At 41.5% G+C, this 21,073-nt stretch overlaps 1 protein-coding gene and 1 long non-coding RNA gene across 7 annotated transcripts in view; one reads left to right on the top strand and one right to left on the bottom strand.

Annotated features, from left to right (window-relative positions):
- Window positions 1-14,596, top strand: part of LOC148032784 (uncharacterized) — a 69,256-nt gene extending 54,660 nt beyond the window's left edge. The window contains exons 2-7 of one of the 5 annotated variants that reach the window (XR_015691663.1): window positions 4,237-4,276; window positions 4,492-4,558; window positions 13,128-13,193; window positions 13,311-13,403; window positions 13,632-13,795; window positions 13,941-14,596. This is a non-coding gene — a long non-coding RNA (uncharacterized LOC148032784). Of the gene's footprint in view, window positions 1-3,983; window positions 4,016-4,236; window positions 4,277-4,491; window positions 4,559-13,127; window positions 13,194-13,310; window positions 13,404-13,631; window positions 13,796-13,940 lie in introns of those variants that run through there. The other 4 variants (XR_015691662.1, XR_015691661.1, XR_015691664.1 and 1 more) reach the window with 4 other exon arrangements.
- The window catches only part of LOC148032783 (uncharacterized), a 72,919-nt gene extending 54,794 nt beyond the window's left edge, over window positions 1-18,125 (bottom strand). The window contains exons 1-3 of one of the 2 annotated variants that reach the window (XM_087683457.1): window positions 17,557-18,125; window positions 12,640-12,913; window positions 4,527-4,742 (exon numbers count right to left, since the gene is read on the bottom strand). In XM_087683457.1, the coding sequence (XP_087539583.1) occupies window positions 4,527-4,742; window positions 12,640-12,913; window positions 17,557-17,875 (809 nt within the window). In that variant the 5' untranslated portion in view covers window positions 17,876-18,125. The remainder of the gene's footprint in view (window positions 1-4,526; window positions 4,743-12,639; window positions 12,914-17,556) is intronic. The other variant, XM_087683458.1, reaches the window with a different exon arrangement.
- Window positions 18,126-21,073: the final 2,948 nt, after the last annotated feature.

The following is a 21,073-nucleotide window of genomic DNA, read 5'->3' on the forward strand; positions in this document are numbered from 1 at the left end:
CCGAGAGAGGATGTCAGAGTGCCGGAGAAGATCTATCTGCCAATACAAGAAACCTTTAAGCCTAGCAATATGCCGCTGAACATTATAAGCGGAATCAAAAAGGAAAGCATTCCGAATGGTCCAGTTGTGCCAACAGCCCCAATATCGAAGAAAGTGAAACAAGATCTTCATATGTGGCTGTGTCGGTGTGGGATATTTGGGCTGCGCAAAAACCCAATCAAACGGGCGAAGCAAGAAACCAACCACCGCTCGCCAGACAGCTGACAAGAATGACCAGATTTTCTAAGCAAGGGGGCAAGAAATAAAATGATGACGGGCGGATTCCATAGTGGTGGTGCAAAAGAAACAGTTGCCATTGGAGATTCGGCGCTTGGAAAGAGCTGAAGCAAGCGGAAGACCACCAATCATCACCCTCCAAAGAAAAACCTTATATTTGAATGGTGTCTTATTTAACCAGCCCTCCATCACAGCTACCGTCCACCATGACCAGGATTTATGCAATCCCCATAGAATATTAGCTTTAGTAGCCAGTCATTGATGATCTTTAATCAGAAGATGATACACCTGGTTAGCTGAAGCCTTTTCTAAATTTAGCCTGCCTGCAAAGTCCCAGTCCTGCCAGGGATGATTCGTAGCAAGGGCAGGAAAGGGTTGTCTGCTCTGAAGCACCGTCAAAAGCTGTTCCCATAAATACCTATATCCACGAGGGATCCTGAAAAGCCTCCTAGTTGTACGAAACGACATGAACACATTGCGACTGGCAAGAGTGGCATCCGCGACCGAAGTTAAGCCCAAACGTGCCATACGGTTGAATTGTGGTCGAAGCTCATGTTTACCGTCCCACGAAAATAACCGCGAGGCTGCCAACAGTTCCAATTGAAACGAATTAGTGGCTAAGCGATCCTCCCCTGGATGCCACTGAGACTTCTGGAGGACCAATCTCCAGGAACACACCAAATGGGCAAGCAAAGATGAGGAAGAACTGGAGAACCGAAAATCGGCATTAAGAACATGCCACCAAGATCTGCGGATGTGGGTATTACCATGCAGAAGCCTGTGATCCTCAAGAAAATAACGGGCTATGATGACCCAAGGATGACAATCCGAGCACATGGCGCGAAAAAGAGACCAGCAGAGTGCCAGCATATGAGTTTGGGCATCCAAAATAGCCCCTCCACCCATGCGTTTTGGGGTGCATGCATGCGACCAAGAAATCTAGGAAATACCCGCATGCAAGGAATCCTTCTTCCATAACATGAAACGAATAGACTTCGTAAGATCATTCAATGTAGTAGTAGTCCAGGGTAGCAATGGCAAGAAATATGTAAGCATTGGCAACATTATTGTCTAGGCTACTTTGAGGCGAACATGGAAGGGCCAGGCTTGAGACTTTCAATACAGAAACTTAGCCGCCAGTTTGTGTGAAATCCACTGTAGTAGCTGCTTTGGGGGAACATCAACCCCCAAAGGGTACCCAAGATGCCTGACAATGGAGCCACGGGGGACAACCATTCCCTGCCAGTCCAAATCCGACTCCGTGCAGCTGAGAATGGCCGATTTCAAGGCGTTGATGCGAAGACCAGAAGCCTGACCAAAGAGAGCCCAAACATCTAATGCTTTGTGAAGGTTATCTTTGTCCGCACGCAGAATCATAAAACTGTCATTAGCCAAGGATTGACCAATGAAGTGTTATCCAGAGGGAAGCAACAATCTAGCCAACTGAGTAGAAGCTGCCATATGAGATAACATCGAAAGAACCGGATGAGTCGCAAGGACAAAGAAGAGAGGACTCAAAGGGCACCCCTATCTGACAGAGCGGGCAAGGACAATTGGCTTGGTAACGCCTCCATTCAACATGACCCACGAAAATGCTGCAACACTAATAGTGTAGATCAGACGAGACATCCGGGCACCAAAGCCCATAGCAGACATAAGTTCTGCAATGAAAGGCCAGTCCAGATAATCAAAAGCCTTTTCCAGGTCCAATTGAACCAGTACGACCTCTTGATTTGAATGCCTTGCATAATCAATCGCCAGTTGCGCATTTAATACATTGTGCAAAATGTTTCTGCCCTTAATGAAACCATATTGGAGAGGATGCACAATGGCAGGAAGATGCTTATGGAGGCAATTTGCCATAACTTTGGAAAAGATTTTATACATAGAACCCATCAAAGAAATTGGGCGCCATTATTTCAACATGGATGGCGAAGGAACTTTTGGAAGCAGTCTAATAAGACCTTCTTTCCAAGAGGAAGGCATGATCCCCGTTTCCCATACCCGCTGAAACAAAGCCGTCAAAGGTTTCGCGAGCTGGGTGACAAAAAACTCAAAGAACTCATTGGTAAGACCATCCCAGCCAGGACTTTTATCCTTAGGCAAGTGTAACAGAACATCCATAACCTCCGACTCACAAATATCTGCCTCTAGAGTAGATTGCATGTCTTGAGGAACCTGATTACGGACCGAATCATAAAAAACTGAACAAACATGAGTAATTTGGCCTGAAGGAGGAGAAGTAGAACCAAGAAGGTCGAGGAAATAATTTCTACACATATTCACAATCGTCTGCGGATCAAGAACCATTTGACCTTCTGCATCCTGGAGCCTAGTCATATTCTCTCGAGCAGGAGAGACATGGAGAGCTCGAAAGAACTTATGGGTCTGACAAGCACTGTCTTGCAGAGTCTCCGTCAGATGTTGCAATTTGGCTTGCTGATAGGATTTCAACTGAAACTCTTTAATAAGATCAGCCAGACGCGTTGCCAGTGATAGCAGAAATGCGTCATCGGGAGTGTCCACCAGCAAAGAACGGACCAAAGCCAGCAGTTCCTCCGCTGCCTATCGGCGCCGCCGACAAAGAGAGGCATGATGGATCCCATACTGGCGAGCAACCCGCTGCACATTGGAGAGCAATCGTTGAAAGGAAGCAGTGCCCTGAGATGAGAAATCCAATAAGAATCGATCAATCAATTGCTGCATATAGCCCTGGAAGATTGCATGCTTCAAATAAGACGAGTTGAAACGCAAAGGGAGTCTATCCAGAAATTGCTTGAAAGGTGCAATGGGTTGTGCAAGGAGCTCAAGCTGCAGAGGGAAATGATCCGACAATGCATATTGTTGTAACACTTTCATTTCGAGCATCTCAGGAAGGAAATCATCATCCTGCATGATGTATATGCGGTCTAACCGCGACCATGTTGTGGCATACTGGGCAGAATGGAAGGTAAACCCAAAAGACTCTCTCTCTCTCTCTCTCTCTCTCTCTCTCTCTCTCTCTCTCTCTATTCATCATGGAGCTTCACCCTCCATGGCCTGTGAGCCACACATGAGCTCCATACCCAACATGAGCAACGGCCTTCTTGGAAATATCTCGCCCATTACTCGTGGACTCACCCTTCTCTTTGGCTTTAGCTACAAAAAATTGGTTAGATTGACCCATCTTCTTGCACTTCTCCCACTTCTCGTAGGTGGTAGCCAACTCCATGGCCCACTCTAAAGAATTTGGATGTTGTGCCTCCACAACAGCCAAAATGTTGGCATGCAAGCTGTCTTTAAACTTGGAAATGATCTCATCCTCAGTAATGGGAAAGAGATACATCAATAGGAATTTGGTTAAGTGAGTGAACAAGGTGTCCACACCATCCTCTTGTTTGTGCCTAAAGGATTCCCCTTCCTTCCATTGTTGTAATTTGTAGTCCATCGGAGTAAAGTGTTGAAGAATGGCTGGATGCATTTGGGCCCAAATACTCACCGCATGTGATTTAAGATACAACTCCCATGATAGAGTTGCTCCATTCCAAGACTCTTCTGAAGATGAAGAATCTTAAATTCCTCTATTTGCCACATGGAAGCAAGAGCACAGTCCACCTCCTTCACTGGACTGTAGGGACAAGCTTCCCATATTGCTTGCCATTGAGCTTCAGTTTGGTTAATTTCTTCACCATACGCTGGGGGTGGTCCAAGGCACCCTGTGGAGAAAGATTGAAGATATCTGAAACATGAGTAGGAGTAGGTAAGCACTCCCACCCAACATGTTCCAATCCTCCATGTGAACTTGGCAGTGGGGACACCCAAACAAGCTAGCCCTCTCATTGTTGCTAGTTGGTGGGGAGTAGTGTTGGCCATCTTGACTCATGTAAAAACCCTTATTATTGTGATTCTATAGATTTTACTAACAAGTGCATCACATCAATTATTTAAATTTTCTGATGTGGATTTTTCGTCTATTTGCAGCTAGAACATGACTGCTCACTTTATCATTCCTAAGCAAAAGGTGCACCACGAACTTTATGAAGCTGAAGTTTACATAAAGCAAGCCACTTATTTAAATCAAAATAGGCAATGAGGCTTTCACAACTTTCTTGTAGGAAAGTAACTTAAGTTGGTCTTGAATGCAACTGCCAATCACATTTTCTTGATGAAATTACTTATTAATAAGAAATTGATTACTGCTAGATTTTTCTTCTTCTTCTTTCTTTTTGGTGACAGCTGTATTGTAAGATAAAGACTTCGCTTAAATAAACCTGGCAGAGGCAATGCGCTTGGCTTCCACACGGTATGCAAAAACCAAAGCAGCATTATTTGCAAGTTGTTTAGAATATTCAAAATCTTGATTAACTGCCTTCAAGTTCAATCTTGGAATAGTGGGCCTGTAGGAGAGTGAACTAAAAGGGCTTTGACTTTTGACTTTTGGCTTTGCTTCCAAATGATTATAGCTTGCAAGAAAGTACCTTCCCATCCTGATGCCATAGAAAGATTTGCAGAATTTTTAGATCCATCAAAGCAGGCATTATGTAAATCTTTACATTGAATACTGAGAGTGCATTTTTTAACACCTTTGAAGACAAGTGTTACTTCCTTCGAAATCTTGGGGACTTTTTCAATAAAGAAATTTATAAGTCATACCACATGCAAATAACTAACTTGGCTAACACAGCCTTTAACTGCAAAATTTCTGGATGAGGTGACATTCAAACTTAGAGCTCTAGCGTCCATAAAAAGAGATCACAAATGAAGGGGCTTTCTACAGTCATAAAAAAGGTCATTCTCTATCAACTTGACATCTTTAACATGAAGAAATGAAGTGAAAGACAGCTCAATAGTTCACAAATCTCAAAGCACACTTCTTTCACATTTTTCACCTCTAACATAGTCACACAACGTCCAAGGCAGGATCCATAACATTCACGTTTCTGTGACACCCTTGAACTGGAGGTGAACCCCTCACAATACTCTGTAACTGTGTAGTGAAACATCTCTTTGACAGGAACTGATCGTTGTCCAATGTAATGCTTGATGCCACAAGAAAATGCATTATGGTCCAACTGGGCAGAAGTAATGGGGGTAGAAGATAGAAAAATGAGGCAGCACAGCTATGCTTGAGTTCCTCTGCGAGCCCTTTCGATCGCATGCTGCCGATCAGCCCAGCTGATTACCTTACCATTAAGCTATTTTTGCTGGCTCTCTTTGCACCTTGGCAGTTGAGTTAATTGGAATCATTGATATTCAATTGACTGTTGATTTTGGCAAGTTCAGACTACCAAACCTAGGAAAGGCAAAAATTTGTATACGAAACCACATAAAATGTTTCACCTTTCTGATCCCTTGTGAGAATCAAATTGGGGTTTTCAACATGAAAGACAATGTCCTAACCACTGGCCTCTTTGCTGTCACAGTCCTACCACCCTCATCATCACCACAGCTGCCTCCCCCAATCCATCTCAGCCACTGCCTTCTTCACAACCCAACACCACCCCCCCCCCCCCCACCACCACCACCTCGGGTGCCCTCCGGATGTCCACAACCCTACATGTTGCACCAAATAGGGTAGCAGCAGCTCTGCTGTGATAGCATCCAAGACTAGAAGGAGAGTGGCTAAGAGAAGAAGAGTGAATGAGGGTGGTCTTCAATAGTTTGGGATGCCCATAATAATGCCCTTTTATAGGGGCTTTTTGGGCATTTGTCCTATTGTGCAAATAAAAGCCTTTTAATTGTAAATAAAGCTTTTTGGGGCTGATTATTAAGGAGCACAAGTCAGGCATTAATGCATGTCAAATTGATTGTTAATACTAGCCTTGATTTTGGTTGCTCAACTAAAATTAGCAAGAAAACCATTTACACCATCTTTAGCACAAGTACCGGACAAGAACAACTTCTTGTCGTATCCACAACTTGTGACCCGTGCCTACCATGCTCACCCATCTCACTAGTAGCATCCATGCTCACCCCTCATCACTAGTAGTGTCCATAGCACCCTATTTGAAACCAAACTGAACCTATAAGGTGCAGACCATCACAATTGTGTGAGCGAACAGTGGTTTTATGCATGTCATTAAACCTTGCACCAAAGAGAAGGCTGATGCTTTGATACCAATGAAACGTCCCCCTAGGATCCAACCTACACACAAGACACAACACAAGCCACACTCACAACATAGAAACAATCAAGGGAATGGACAAGACTCACCTCCCAACCATAGAGCCAAAAGGGCTCACCTCCAGCTTAGGACCAGCAGTGTACTGAGGCACACTTGCTTCACAAGGGTTGGTATCCCATGCCACCAACCCATAGCATCCCTATGTACAGATGCGACAATCATTGGGCCTAGAGTATTGATCAAATGAATGTACACAAGTGGGGCTTGAGTCCTATTTACAGGACTCGGCTGCCCTAACCCCAAAGTGCCCTTAGTATGTTTAGACTAAGTCACTCGTGACACAAGGTTGTAACCGATGCTTTTCTTTTCATAGGAGAGAAAAAAATCTATTAATAAATCCTCTTGGGACAATGTATCCCAAGGCAAAATACAAAGTACTAAGCATCCATGTACGAGACTTCCATACCAAAAAATATACAACAAGGGAAGTCTATTACAAGGATGAATAACCGATCAGGAGGTCTTTAGTGCTAGACGTATGGGGCTAACAATGGAAGAAAGTGTCGAAGTCCCAAGTCTTGAGAAAAGCACCTCTCCTCCTACTCACATCCTCTCCCATCTCTCATGCAAAGTATGGACAATATTTATCCAAACCTTGAAGAGAGTCTTTGCAGTAGATATTTCTAATAAATCTATGGCATGACTGCAACTAGTGGTCCATAATACATATGTACCAAGCAATAATGCTAGCTGTCAGCTCCCATTTGTGACAATGCCCCTGGGTCCACACTGTCTGTGAGAAAACTGACATGGTAATCCTGCTCACAAGCTACCTTGAGACAAGGTAAGCATGACACCCCTGTACATCCTCACGTCCACAAGCTGGGCCTCTATGTGCGACCCAAGAAACCAACCCCCATGTACCAATCATAAGAGTTTGCAATGCCATGAAACACCAACCTAAAGGCTCTCCTCCAAATCTCCTGGGCCTGAGCAATCTCAAATGCAATGTTTATGTGTCTCCTTTAGCTTCCTGCAATCTAACACAACAGGCAAGGTCTCTACCATAGCCAAGCCATGTACAAACTACTAAACTCCTATGCACTAGTAACCAAATAAAGAGAGAGATCTTTCGTCTAAAACTGTCCTCCTATCTCTTCCAAAAGTCAGCAAGGAAAGGTGGTGATATTCCATGTGCAGCCCAATGCCAAGTCATGCACTTGCACCTCCTAATCTTCAACCTCCAAAATTCAGCAAGGAAAGGTGGTGATATTCCTTGTGCAGCCCAATGCCAAGTCAGCAAGGAAAGGCGGTGATATTCCATGTGCAGCCCAATGCCAAGTCATGCAATTGTACCTCCTAATCTTCAACCCAAGAAGGATGCTAGAACAATCTATTGGTCTAGTTTATCTCTCCTCCCCAAAGGGGGGATAGCCTACACCTCACTAGTGGCATCCAATCACCTTACATTGGTAGATAATTGGTACAAGACTTTGATCCATCCTTCCAAATATCATTAATGAGCTATGATACACAGACACATTTTGTCTAGGATCATTTTCACCTTCTTTGAGGCTACAAAGAGTGGGCCCATCATAGGGGACAAGGTAGATTGGGACTTCTTGGAGGATACCATGGCCACTTGGCTTTGCCCACTAGTGGATCAATGGCATCTTAGCTCTCTACAGGTCAACCAATAGCCAAGTGATTATAAGGGCGAGAAAATGTGTAAAGTTCCACTTGGAGCAATCAGTCAGATAGGGTTGCACTCTTCCTCTGTACCTCTTCCTACTCTTTGCAGGGGCAATGTCCTCATAGTTTGAGGATAGGCTGGAATTGGGACGAGAAGCTAGAAAATGGCCATTCCATGTCACTATGAATGTCCTACTTCCTCGAATTGTGAACCAACACTTGAGAAGCCTCAAGTTGCAAGTGTGAACGGAGGTAGAGGAGTTGGACTCGAAGTATACAGACAACACGGCCCTTTATTTTGAAGATGATGACATGATGTTGGAGAGAGAGACTAAAATTGGAGGTGCCTTGTATCAATTGGCATAAGTCAGTCGGTTTTCTTACAGACCCCCAACTCTAGCATTAATTGGGGTGCCCACTTGGGATTCAAGTGGGTGAGCAAGGGATAGATAGGTAAGTACCTTAGGTTCCAAGTGGGACTAGACATCACAAAGAGCCCAATAGTTCGTGCCAATGTTAGACTCAATCAGGAAAAAGCTAACCTACTAGAGCATAGTGAGCCTTTGTCTTGTTAGGAGGACTTTAGAGGTCACCTAGGTCCTATTGGTGATGGCTTGGTATATAGCTTCTTGTTGATGCTTCTCTCCATCATGTGTTATTGAGTTACATCACTTAGTCTAGAACTTGTGGTCTGGCTCAAACAAGTCCAAGGACTCCCAAGCTAAGGTGGCGTGGCAGATTATCATTCAACCCCTTTCAAAGGGGGACTTGGGGATCATTGATCAAGAGTCCTAAAGTCAAGCACTATTGGGCAAGCTACTAGTCCAAGGGCTCACTCTTGTCAACCAAACCTAGAAACTTCACCTCCAAGAGGATTTCCAAGAATGTGAACCCCACTTGGGAAGGGAGTGGAAACCATCTCTAAGGTGGATCTTCATTGCAACACCAGCCACACTATCCAAATCATCCTTCTTCATAGCCTACTATGAGTTTGACAGAGTTTGCAGAAGGTCCTAGAGTAGAGGGTCCCAACCTTCCAAGAGGAGATTAATAGACATGTCATCCCGAACGCACAAATCCAAGATCGTAATAATACAAAGCTCAAAGAGTGCCTTCACATATGATGGCATGGTTGGAAGATTGGCCTTGCCCAATTAGGTACTTCTAGGTTGCTAGAGAGGGATATAGGCTAGGAGTCAAGAGATACAACAATTTCCCAAGATTGGCTAGCCTTACGGGCATCCCAATGTAGGTTGTAGGCAAAGACAAAGGTGCCCTCCCATCCACTTTCTTTTCTATGTGGGAGATGGTCGGTTAGCTCTAGACAAACGGCAACAGGGTCTTACCTTCCCCAATAAATCTTAGGCCCAAGGGAAGTCGCAACAGATGGATCCACACATAGCATGGTCATACATTTAGGAGTGGCAACTTCAGATTTAGGAGGGCAAGCCCTTGAACAAGGGGATCCAACAAAGTGGCTCTACCTACTTCAGCAGCCCATAAGAGCTTCATTTCTTACACAATCTAGATTGACTGACATATCTTGATGTAATATGACATGGTCTGGTGATGCCTTTGGGATAGTTGACGACCACAAAGGATCTCCTACTTCCTATGGCTTAAGGTGCAGGGGGATTCAGCAATCAATAGTTGGTTGGCCTAGATGTAATAGGATGGAGTTTACAAGTATTGCCCACTGCAACCCCTAGAGACTCTGAAGCATTGACTAAGGTTGTATGAAGCGGCATAGTTGGTTTGGATTGGTCCCTGCTACCTACTCCATTGAGGGGATATTCTATTGGCAATTAGCTATTGTATGAGGCAGAGATCCACGACACAAGCTTCATCATTGAAGCTAATTCATGTGTCGTGATGGGCCTAGATGCCTTGCCCACCAAGTACTAGAGTCCACAGCATTGCAATCGGAGGTATGGGAGCTCATTAGGAGTCTCACAGATTGGCACATCTAAATTCACATTGCCAAATGACTTTTGGTTGTGAGGACCTCTCAGTATATGCAACCTTGGTAGAGCTGCGATCATCCATCATGTACCCTTTGAGGCTATTAGAAGCAGCTATAGAGAGACTATCAACACTAATGCAAGCTTTGACACTAGTTTCTTCACACTTGGGGTGGTCATGGCCTATGGGCTTCACTTTACATGATGGCCACCCGCAATGGTGCTATACTCCACCATGGATTCTATCCCCATCCCCCTCAAACTACTTGAGAGGCTTATATATATGAGAGGATTTTAATTTGTAGACCATTCCAGCTAGACTGTCAAGCATTTGTACTTCACTATAATTTTATTCTAAGTATACAAAGAGTGAAAGTAATATCTCTTCAAGTAGAAAATACCATGTTGTTGAGCATGTCTCTTTGCAACAAAAAAAGCCTCATATAACCATAGATAGATACATCCTATGTCACGTGTTTGCTAAACTATTTTAACCACTGCAACTCACTAAAGGCCACTAATTGTAAGAAAATATATCACAACAAAAAGATAACAATAGACATGAATACAAGAGATAATAGAAGAAACAAAAATTTTCTCTTTTTCCAAATTCATACAACTGATGGTTAAAGGCTTTATCCATCTATATACACATCTACGAGCTTTGATGGATGGTGATCTAGACAAATGTTGGATAGAGAACAATGAGTGCAGAAGATATGAGTATTCAATAGCTATGTTATGCAGTGGAATAACATTGCCTATGTATATATAGTGCTAGAGGTCAACTAATCATAGATGCACATGGCTGGTTTGCCCTGGCCCACAACCATGACCAACCCACAGAGTCCAACTAACCTATCAGCCACTACCCACATATATGACATGATACTGAAACCAACCTTCCTTCTCGGATAGGTTGGTACATAACCTAATTTAATGCTAATTATAGCAAGCATAAAATTCACATAAACTGAAAATGCACAATTTACCACTTTAATCTTGGACATTGGACACCATGTTGGCCCCAAAATTAGCAACCCTTGCGGTATATCTTTATCTTATAATGCAAATGGAAGGAATACAACTAAGATCCTCTCGTCTTCTTTGCTAATCTAAGTGCCTCTTGCTATGAAAATTGACTAGCAAGCCTCCAAATCAATTTGCCCCTTGGTTTGCTTGGGGATTGGCTTGCACCGTGCTCCTTGAAAGACAAATTCAGCCCTAAATCTTGTATTGGCTGGTTGGCCTCTTGAATCTCTCTGAAATTCCTCAATTTCAATTGCTAGAATTCAAGTCCTAGGTCCTCAGTTCTAAGCATGCATCTCAAGAGTGTTGTCGAATCTTAATTTCTGTTGTAAATTAGGGTTTACAATAGAGATTGACTGAAATCTCTTCCTCTCATGGCTCAATCTGCTTGAAAATACTAAGATAACTTGAGAGGTGACTTGATGATGAGAGAAAATGTTGTAGAGAGAGAAATTTCAAAGTTTCATCACAAGAAACACTGAAAAACTACTGTTGCCCTAATCAAACAGCCACAAAAGCTATCACCTACAACTTAGAACTACCAAAAAGACTATTGCCCCCTCCTATATACTGTCATCTGCACCAAAAGGACCTTGGGCTGCTATCACTTGCTCTTGAAGGGCTTCAAACTGCTGTCATCTGCTATAGGAGTGGTCCATGGTGACTGCAAATCATATCAATAGCATCTCCTTATTCTCTAGCAGCCTCCTGTCTCACAATGACTGGAATAGACTCTACTGGCCCCTAAAAACGTTTTTCCCACTTAAAGGGGTAAGTTTTGCTAAGTGACAACCTTTTAGTCTCATTTTTCAATATTATCCAGCTTATTAAATTGATTTTCAGAATATTAATTTTGAAAATCAATTTAATAATTATTCTAGTATCCAGAATTTTAACTTCACCAACCAATAATTAAATTGACTAGGCTAATTTGTCTTCTAAGTATCCCTGAGCAATTGGCTAGGCCAATAAGTTGATATAGGCCAAAATCGGACACCAGGTACCACCTAATAGCTATCAGGCATAACTTATTACAACTTTTGCCTTTGGCATCAGCTAATATCCCAGGATCCTGGGTCCCACACTATGACTTGCATCTCACATGTGTAAGCGACATTAGTACATTTGATTAACTTTTAATCAAATGCTAAGCAAAGCAATAAAGTTTCACGTCCTCGTGACAAACCACCCCTTTGAAATATCTACAATCGTCCTCGATTGCACTGCATTGTGCCAAAGAAAAAGCATACTGCACTAGAATTTCCATAAGGCATCACAGTCACAATATTGGCCATTGTTGTCCAACCATGCCATATGCCCCAAACCTACTGAAAATGTTCAACCAACATATACATAACATAAAACTGAAAATTAGTACAAAAGTGAATATAATTGTGTAAAATTACATAGGTACAAAATTTATTCTACATCCATAGTATAGCTTTTAGGATTGCATTAAACACATTGCAACATTTCCAGTATTGATTTTGCCAACCAAAAAATATTAGTTATGCTAGAGTGTAGAAAACATGAAGTCAAAGATCTACTATTCACATAATTCCTTTATTTTATGTTACCTGCATGCTATAAGCCGCTTGTGCGACTTCTTTACTTTGTCATGAAGAAACTCAAAACCATTTCGTTCCGAGGCCAATCGGGGCAAGAATGGAGTGCCACACCAACGCTCACCATTCCAATAACACCCCTTTAGCCTCGTTGGCAGCACCAAGGGTTCTGAGTCAACCAGTAGGTCATCTGTATCTAGATCTTCCCTATGCTGATTGTAGCGGCAGCGAAACAAGCTATAGCTCTTTGGCAGGAATGACCTATCTCTTTTTAGATCAGGAGTTCCTGTAATGATAGAACTACATGAATATTATACTGACTTGATGCTACAGCACTTGTTGGATCCTTTTTGATAATTTAACACAGAATTTAGTGGCATATGAAATGCATGTTTTCACTTGCCTAAGGTAGGTTCCATATTTAAGTCTTGATTCACACTAATAAAAGTTCTTTTATAGTTCAGATTGAATATGTTACGAAATCAGTTGATATGCTGCAGGAGAAATTCTCAACTGTGTTCCCATTTCCACATAAGCATTCATATGAAAAGAGCTTGACCGCATCAGTTAGTATGCATAGCCTTATCCTGTGTGCAATGTTTTCTGATTCAAAACCCAGCAGAAACCCTCATAAAGTATGCATTTACATGGGTCTATCACTACTTGTTATGATTGGGCTGCAGGAAAGTTGAACACACAAGCTGCAAGGCAAAGCACAAGGCTGATTATAATCACTCAAAGGCTTCCATGATCCACCCCAGAGATATATCCATCCAGTAAGTCGTCAAGAGATACAATCAATTTTATATGCTGCAGGAGAAATTCTCTAAACATGTTTCTTTTATTTCTCATAAGCATTCATATGAGAACAGCTTGATGACTTTGTTTTGCATAGCCTTAACTTTTCTTCCAGTGTGCATGTGTTTAGATTAACGACCCACCACAAACCATCATAAATTATGCATTACCTAAATTTTCATTAAGTTGCCCTGATTGGGCTGCAGGGAGGTTGGAACACACAAGCTGAAAGGCAAAGCAGAAAGCTGATTATCATCGTTTAAAGGCTTCCATGATCCATTACACAGATATCTCCATCTAATAAGTCATCTAGAGCACAATTGTTTTAATCAGGCTAGGCTGTACATGCCACAAACCTTGCTATCAGTAGGTGAGTTGTCTACTGCCATCATTGTCCTTTAATAAGATGATGATGTGTAACTTCTGTACCACAATTAGGACTATATCAGCAATTTTAAGGTGCGGTCTAATCCATCATCCTTCGCTCAATAAATTCTACTGTTTTTCTTCATCAGGCAATGGGCAAACTATATCATTTTCTAACCAGACTGAAGATCACATCAACAATTTAAGTAAGGCATTATTCCAGTGATTGTTGTTTGATTTCTAGTGATAAATGCTCCCACACTTCTTGCACAAGGACTGTGAAGTATATTTTCAAACATTTGGAGTTCATTTTTAGACGGGTTGTAGATTTTGTGGCCTGGAGGTGTAATATGTGGAGGGATAATGTTTTTTTGTGCCCTGGAGGTGTATTTATGTTGAGGAATTATGCTTGTTATCTTGAGGTTGCACATTGCTTAGCTCCATATCATGGTACTTGACCTTCTCTAGGGCCCACATTTATGGTAATTTACATGAGCATTTCTTCTCAGTTTTTAATGTAGGTTGTGGGTGCAGGCTGAGAGAGAGAGAGGATGTTTGTACAATTTCAATGGCAAGCATGTTCTAGTGAATGAACCCAGCTGCTTAATTTTGGATTCAAGTTGTATTGCTAGATTAGTGGACTTTGCCTTTGAGCCATTTTGGGATGAACCCACTGAGCCATGAATATCTTGATTCCACATGACCACATTTATACCATGTCATATTTAGGTCGACCAATTTGGTACAGGTTACCGTCCCATTTTTCCTCCTCATCAATGTTGGGTTGAATGCACCTCACACACACACACAAGACGCGTAATTGTGAGTGTGTCACATGGAGGACACTATCACTTAGAATAATGACTAGAAGTGGAAGTACATTATATCTCCAATGTACTAAAGTGCCCCTGCCCAAAACAACAAGGTCAGTGTGATGAGTGTAACAAATCCCTTGGAGTGAGTGATGTGAACATATACTATGGCATGTTGATCCCAAAATGGTAATACCCCAAAATCCTTGCGAAAGGCTTCAATCTTTGAGCTAGGAAGAGCCTTTGTAAACATATCTACAACATTGTTGTGTGTAGGTACATACACTAAGTCAATCTCTCACACACAGAGCCACTCCTTGACATAATGATAGTGCACCTCAATGTGCTTTTTGCAAATATTAGATTTCTTGCAACTGCCATAGCGCTCTAACCATTATTGTAAATGACGGTGCAACTGTTGAGCAAGTAAAATTAAAGATCTCAACTAAACAAAATTATCATGCAAAGAAGTTTAGTTACAAAGGCATCAAAGAAGCAAGTCCAAAGCATCCTTTGACTCCTAAACCAAGTAACCTAAAGAGCTCTCACACAAAGATATCCATCCCATGGATATCAAGCCCCAAACATCACTCAAGTGGCCACACAATTTGCATAAATTCCAATTTCTAGTGGGCCATCTGCCTTCTATTAGGCAAATCCACCTTACACCTAGAGCACCCATGACAAGCACCTTAGTATCACCTGTAGTACCTAGCCAACCACTATCCATGTTATTGTGACCAACTTATCCAATACCTTATTCCTCCCACTCTACCACTAAAACAAAGAATGCATTAAGTCATAAGACTTGATTGAGTTTAAAAATAGTTTAGCAAAGTATATCAAAGAAAAAAGGCTAAGGGTATCCCACCCAAATCTCATCATCCTACTCCTCCTAGGGTCTCAAGCCCGCCAAGGCAAGGAAATGTTGCACCTCCTTGGCAACCAAGAGAGGGTCATGATCCTATAGTTGTGGCTCATGCACCATGGCCACAAGGTGCTTGCAATGCTCAGTAAAAACCCACTCATCACATAACCTATGGACAACCCCTCAGCCAACCTGTCAGAAGTGGTGCAACAATGGAAGCATAAACATGTGCTGAAATAAACTGCTGAACACAAGACAAAAGAAAAGAAAGAGAGAGCACAATACAAATGAGAACTCAGATATATGCTCGGGAAATGGAATCAATATACCAAGACAGAGACAATACAAATACAATGTGAGTCACCGGCTTTGGAGGCACTGGCACCTGCTCCCTCCCTCCAAAAACTGTAAAGTGATGAATGATATGGTGGAGGAGGGAGCCAGACAATATATAGGATAAATAAATACCTAAAATATGATTGGTCGACCAGCATTAAATGCTTGCCGATTGGCTGCAAATAATGCCAATTCACAATAAACAACGGCAAATAAAACGCCTAAAATGTCTTTGTCCCCAGCGTGCTAAACCACAAGTCCAGACTCAACCATGAGCTGACTAATCTGCGAACACCCTCTCTCAGATCATGGGTGATTTGATACAATAAAATATACAATGATAATGACACATCATAGTACACACAACAATGTCCATCATAGTAGAACCATGGATACCCAAGTAGTGGATGCGTAAGCCACCACCAAGGTGCCTCGGAGAGAACCTGATGTTGATGCCGATCCTACCAGCTCCTGAAGATAGAGAAGATCGTAGCAGTTCTCAATGTCTATCAACAATGCCGCTGAAGTAGCACATGTGACCATCCTATCACCAATGCTACAACGCATAAATGACCATGGATTCCCCGTCTTTGGCAAGACCGCCAAAAGTGTCCCCTCATGTGAGCTCTAAACAAAAGCCACCCGCTCTCTGTCAAGAAACCAGCCCATCATGAACCTAGACGTCAATCCTAGCTCCAGGATTTGTACCTGCCAGACTTCAATCGATGTGTCAGGGATGTCCATCTCTGGATCTTGTGGATCTGTATAGAAATATAGATGAGACGCAGCTGCCCCATCTCACCACTCTCTCACACTCCCTCTCTGGCATTGGACAATCATGAGGGATGTCCGCATCACCACCACTAGAAAGCAGTTGAGGAAGGGGCTACTAAGCCCTTCCCACAATCCGAAGAAGAGGATCCCTTCCGCACCTTGGACTTTGCCTTGGCCGAAGGATCGGAATCGGAATCTGAGGCAGATGATGACTCGTCGGAGGAGTCCGCATCCCGCTTCATCTTCTGCTCCTTTTTCTTCCTGGCAAGGGCACTGCTCAAGTGACATGTTGCATAACTTGCATTCATGCATCCTATTTTACATTACAACTTGCATTACCCCATGCGGTGCATTGTGTTTATGTGAAACAGGACGTTTGGACCAATGAGAGTAGGCTCCCTCCAAATGGTGAAAACCTTGCATTGTGTAAGCATTCTCCCTTTTTAACCTCGTCAAAGTGTGGTCAACTTGGATACCTATGTGCAACACTCACATTGGGAATATCTTTTCGTCTTCTATACCTAGTCTGGCTGACCTTCGTCACTGACACGCTTGGCGCGTGACTTTTCTTTGACGGGCAATCCTAATCAAAGTTTCCGCCAAGCACAGCTTCGATATTTGACTGAGTGCACCCCGAATAGTGCCTTCTCGAGCATAAAAATGTGATCCTGTTCACTTCTGCACATCTGACAAATGATACAGCAGACTTCCCTTATCCCTCAAAAACAACAGACAAGGAAAGAAAGCAGGAGTGACAAGCATGCAAAAAGAGAAAACTGATATCGTCGAATTTGACCAGAGTCCTGCAAAGTTTGCACGTACTCGCTCATAATCACCGGCGATGAAGCCGTCGACTAGCAGAGAGAAACGCTAAACCGTACTGGCTTTGCAGCACAGAAGAGAGGAAAATTACCATAATCAAACACCCCACAGCATGCCGATGCAATAAGCCAAGGAGATACAGGGACATGTTACCGAGAGGCCGATAGGAAGCCACGCGAGAGGAGGCGAAGCCCTTGCCGTCGGAGCGGACAGTGTCGAGCAAAGCCTCGAGGCTGGATCTGGACCATGGATCCAACGTGATGCCAAGCGGACGCTCTCGAGGTACTTGTTGGTCTGCATTTCTGACAAGATCGTCGCCATCATCATCCTCTGGTCCCACCTCCTCCTTCTTCTTCGTCTTATTCTCGCTCGCGCCTTTGCTGCCCGGGGGCTGCAGCGACTGCTCTGACTCGTAATGATGCGAATGATGAGCAGGAGGAGGAGGACGGGCGCTCTTCTTCTCTGCCGCCATACATACCTTAGAAAAATAGCCTGTGCTTCCCTCGTGAAAGCGTCATCTTGGAGCTCCTGGTGCATGCAACCAGAAATATGCGAACGCTAGATTCGACGTAATAATCTCAACATTAAAGGTACCTAGATTCGATGTAATAATCTCAACATTAAAGGTAGGACAGTCCCTTCTTTTTTCTCTTTTTCCTTTTTTTTTTTTGTGTCAGAAATTCGGAAAGAAGAGAGTTGATAGACCAGACAGAGAAAGAGAAGCTGTGATTAAATGGCGTCCAACTCTACCCTACTCCTCCGAGAGGGCTATTTTATACATGAAGCATTGGGTGTTCTTCGGATTCGCCCAAGGGTCCTTCGGTTTGTTACACGGGCTGGCATGATCCGGATTGGGCTGTCCCTTTAGAGTGGACAGCTTTTTATCTTTTGGGATAGGTCCTCGTGCTGGGTGCACCGTCCCATGTATGCGCATCATGCCCTCCCCCTAGCCCACGAGCTTTCCTTTGTATCAATCTTTCAAGTTCTTCTTTCTTTTGATAAGTCTTGCAATATATCATCATTAGTATGTTTATAAATTTCTTTTATTCTAGTCACATGTGGAGTTGTTCTTGTGTTTTTGTCTAATCTTTTTGCTATATATCTATACTTTCTTATCCTATCTATTATCAGATAAGGACCAACCCATTTGATTCATTTAATTTTTTCTTTCTATTTGGGTAGTAACTTAATACTTTATCTCCACTTTTGTATTCTTTATGTATCCTATTTTGTCATACCATTTCTTTTGTCTAAACCGAGCTATGTCAAGGTTTTTTCGAATTGCTAATCTCATTAGTGGTTGTTTTTCTTGTAATTCTAAGTACCAATCTGTTGCACTTTATGCTTGGTTGGTATTTCTAATAGTGGTATCTTTGGTGGAAAAGCTGGTTCTCATCCATATAAGGCCCGAAATGCGCTTAATTTAAAAGTGGATGCTTGGCTTGAACATCAATATGCATAGGTCAGGTCATGTATGGTAGTATTTGATCCCAATTTTGTTGTAGAGGATCCTCATACATTGAGATCATTTGTTTTATTCTATTGTTTAATCTTTCTATTAACCCATTTGTTTGTGGATGGTAGGGTGATTCAAATGTTTGTTTTATTTCTAAGCATTTAAAAATAATTTTAATCACTTCAAATTGAAATTCTAACCTTGATTGAATAATATTGTGTTTTGTAAGGACTTAGGGATAACTAGCTTATCTCCTTGTCTTTGGTCTAGATAATATAGGACATTATTTTGGATATAATTTGTTTTTTGTATTTGTGGATTATCGTTTCTAATTTCATTGATGATCTTTTGTATGTTAGCGTCTTCTTATTGGAGTCTGCTATTACTTGTGCATCTATAGAGATGTAATCCTTTGTTGTGTTTTGGATATGTGGGATCTTAGAAAGGGCATCGACTATATCATTTTTTGTTCCCTTACAATATTTTGTTTCAAAGCTATAAGCTTGGATTGCTAAGATCCATCTTTATAGGTGTCCTAGCGGTCCCCTAGTGGGTGAAATTTTTTCATTAAGGTTATAAGTGGTTGATGGTCTGTTTCAATGGTTCTTTTGAATCGTGTATGTATGAATCTAGCTTTTGTAGAGATTATTTCCATTGTGGAATTATTAAGATCTATTTTTGTAAGAGAATAGCTAATGAAACTATTGGTCTCCATTTATATTAGTCATCTTGTTGTAGTAATGCACTATGCCGACATTAAAAGTGTATGTTCTTAATGAAAAATATTCATTAAATTAGGGCAATTCAACATTATTGCTTCATAAATTAAAATCATTAGGAGAAATATGGACTCTCTTTTTTGCCCCTTAAGAGGTTTCTCTCACATCTCTCTCTCTAAAAAGAGATTTTAAAATAATATTATAATAAGATCTTCTACAATCAAGTAAATCTTGTATTTATATTTTCAATAGGTTTCACCTATTATTTTATCCCCAAACAATAGGATAAGGTCATTTTTTCTCAAAATCCTCATAACTAAAAAAATACTATTCTATTTTTTCTAAAAATAGAGCCAATCATCAATATACGACTCTTTAATACCCTCATGACTTTTCAACATTAAAATATATTAGAATCATTCTCATTCTCACTTTTTAAAATGACAGAAGTTAAAATATATATATATATAATGACATACACATCATATTTTAAGATTATTTTTTACCCAGAGACACCTTTTTTACTTTAGAGTTACCTTGTAAATTTTTATCTTTTTTAGACAAGTATAGGCTTATTTTTGGGCATTTTTTCATTCCCTCTCAAAGCTCTAGTTTTGTCCCAAAATTTTGTGTACTATTCTCCTTCCCTCCAGAATACGGTTTCTTGCATACGAATTCTTCTGAAGCAGCACTCAATACTAACTACAACACTCTCTACCTTGCTACAAGCAATCTCAGAAGTGGTTTTGATGCCATTTGCCAAAATCAAATACTCTCTACCTTGCTATAAGTAATCTCCCTCTTTAGTACTATACTATAAGATATCTTCGTCTTCAACAATCTATACTACAAGCAATCAAGTGATAATTGAAGTATCTTTATTTTTTAAATCTATGTGATGTTATTATTCTTCATAGTTGTTGTTTAATCCTTAAGCATCTAGGGGCAGAAGATAAGATGATGTTATTGTTTTTCACCAGCTAAGCTTCTACATAAATGTATTTAAATATCTTTGATCAATTCTTGTTGTGAGAGAGAGAGAGAGAGAGAGAGAGAGAGAGAGAGAGAGAGAGAGAGAGAGAGAGAGAGTAAAATGGATAGAATAGAAGATAAGATTTTATGCTAATTAGAGGTAGATTAAAAGCTAAGATTACAGGTTGATTAGGGGTTGGTTAGGTTTATCATAAATGAAATTAAGAGAAAGAGACAAGATCTAATTGGGTAAAAAAGAACACAGATATAGTGAATCAAAGGGGTATAATTGTGTGATTTAAATATTAATCCAAGTTAAAATTGACATATATTTTTCTTTGCAAAATGTAGATGCAGGATGTACCAAAAGAAAGAGAGATATTCACTTTTAATTGGAGGATAAATATGCACCAATGTTCAAACGAACTATGGAAAGGGATGATGCAATAAGATACAGGATGCAACAAGAAAGAAATGCTGGGAAAAAAATGTGGACCTTTGGGTTGATGGGTGCATTCATCCA

Source organism: Lygodium microphyllum, chromosome 8, assembly GCF_053477565.2.
Source record: "Lygodium microphyllum isolate KBCC chromosome 8, Lygodium_microphyllum_v1.1.10, whole genome shotgun sequence".
NCBI classification, from domain to species: domain Eukaryota; kingdom Viridiplantae; phylum Streptophyta; class Polypodiopsida; order Schizaeales; family Lygodiaceae; genus Lygodium; species Lygodium microphyllum.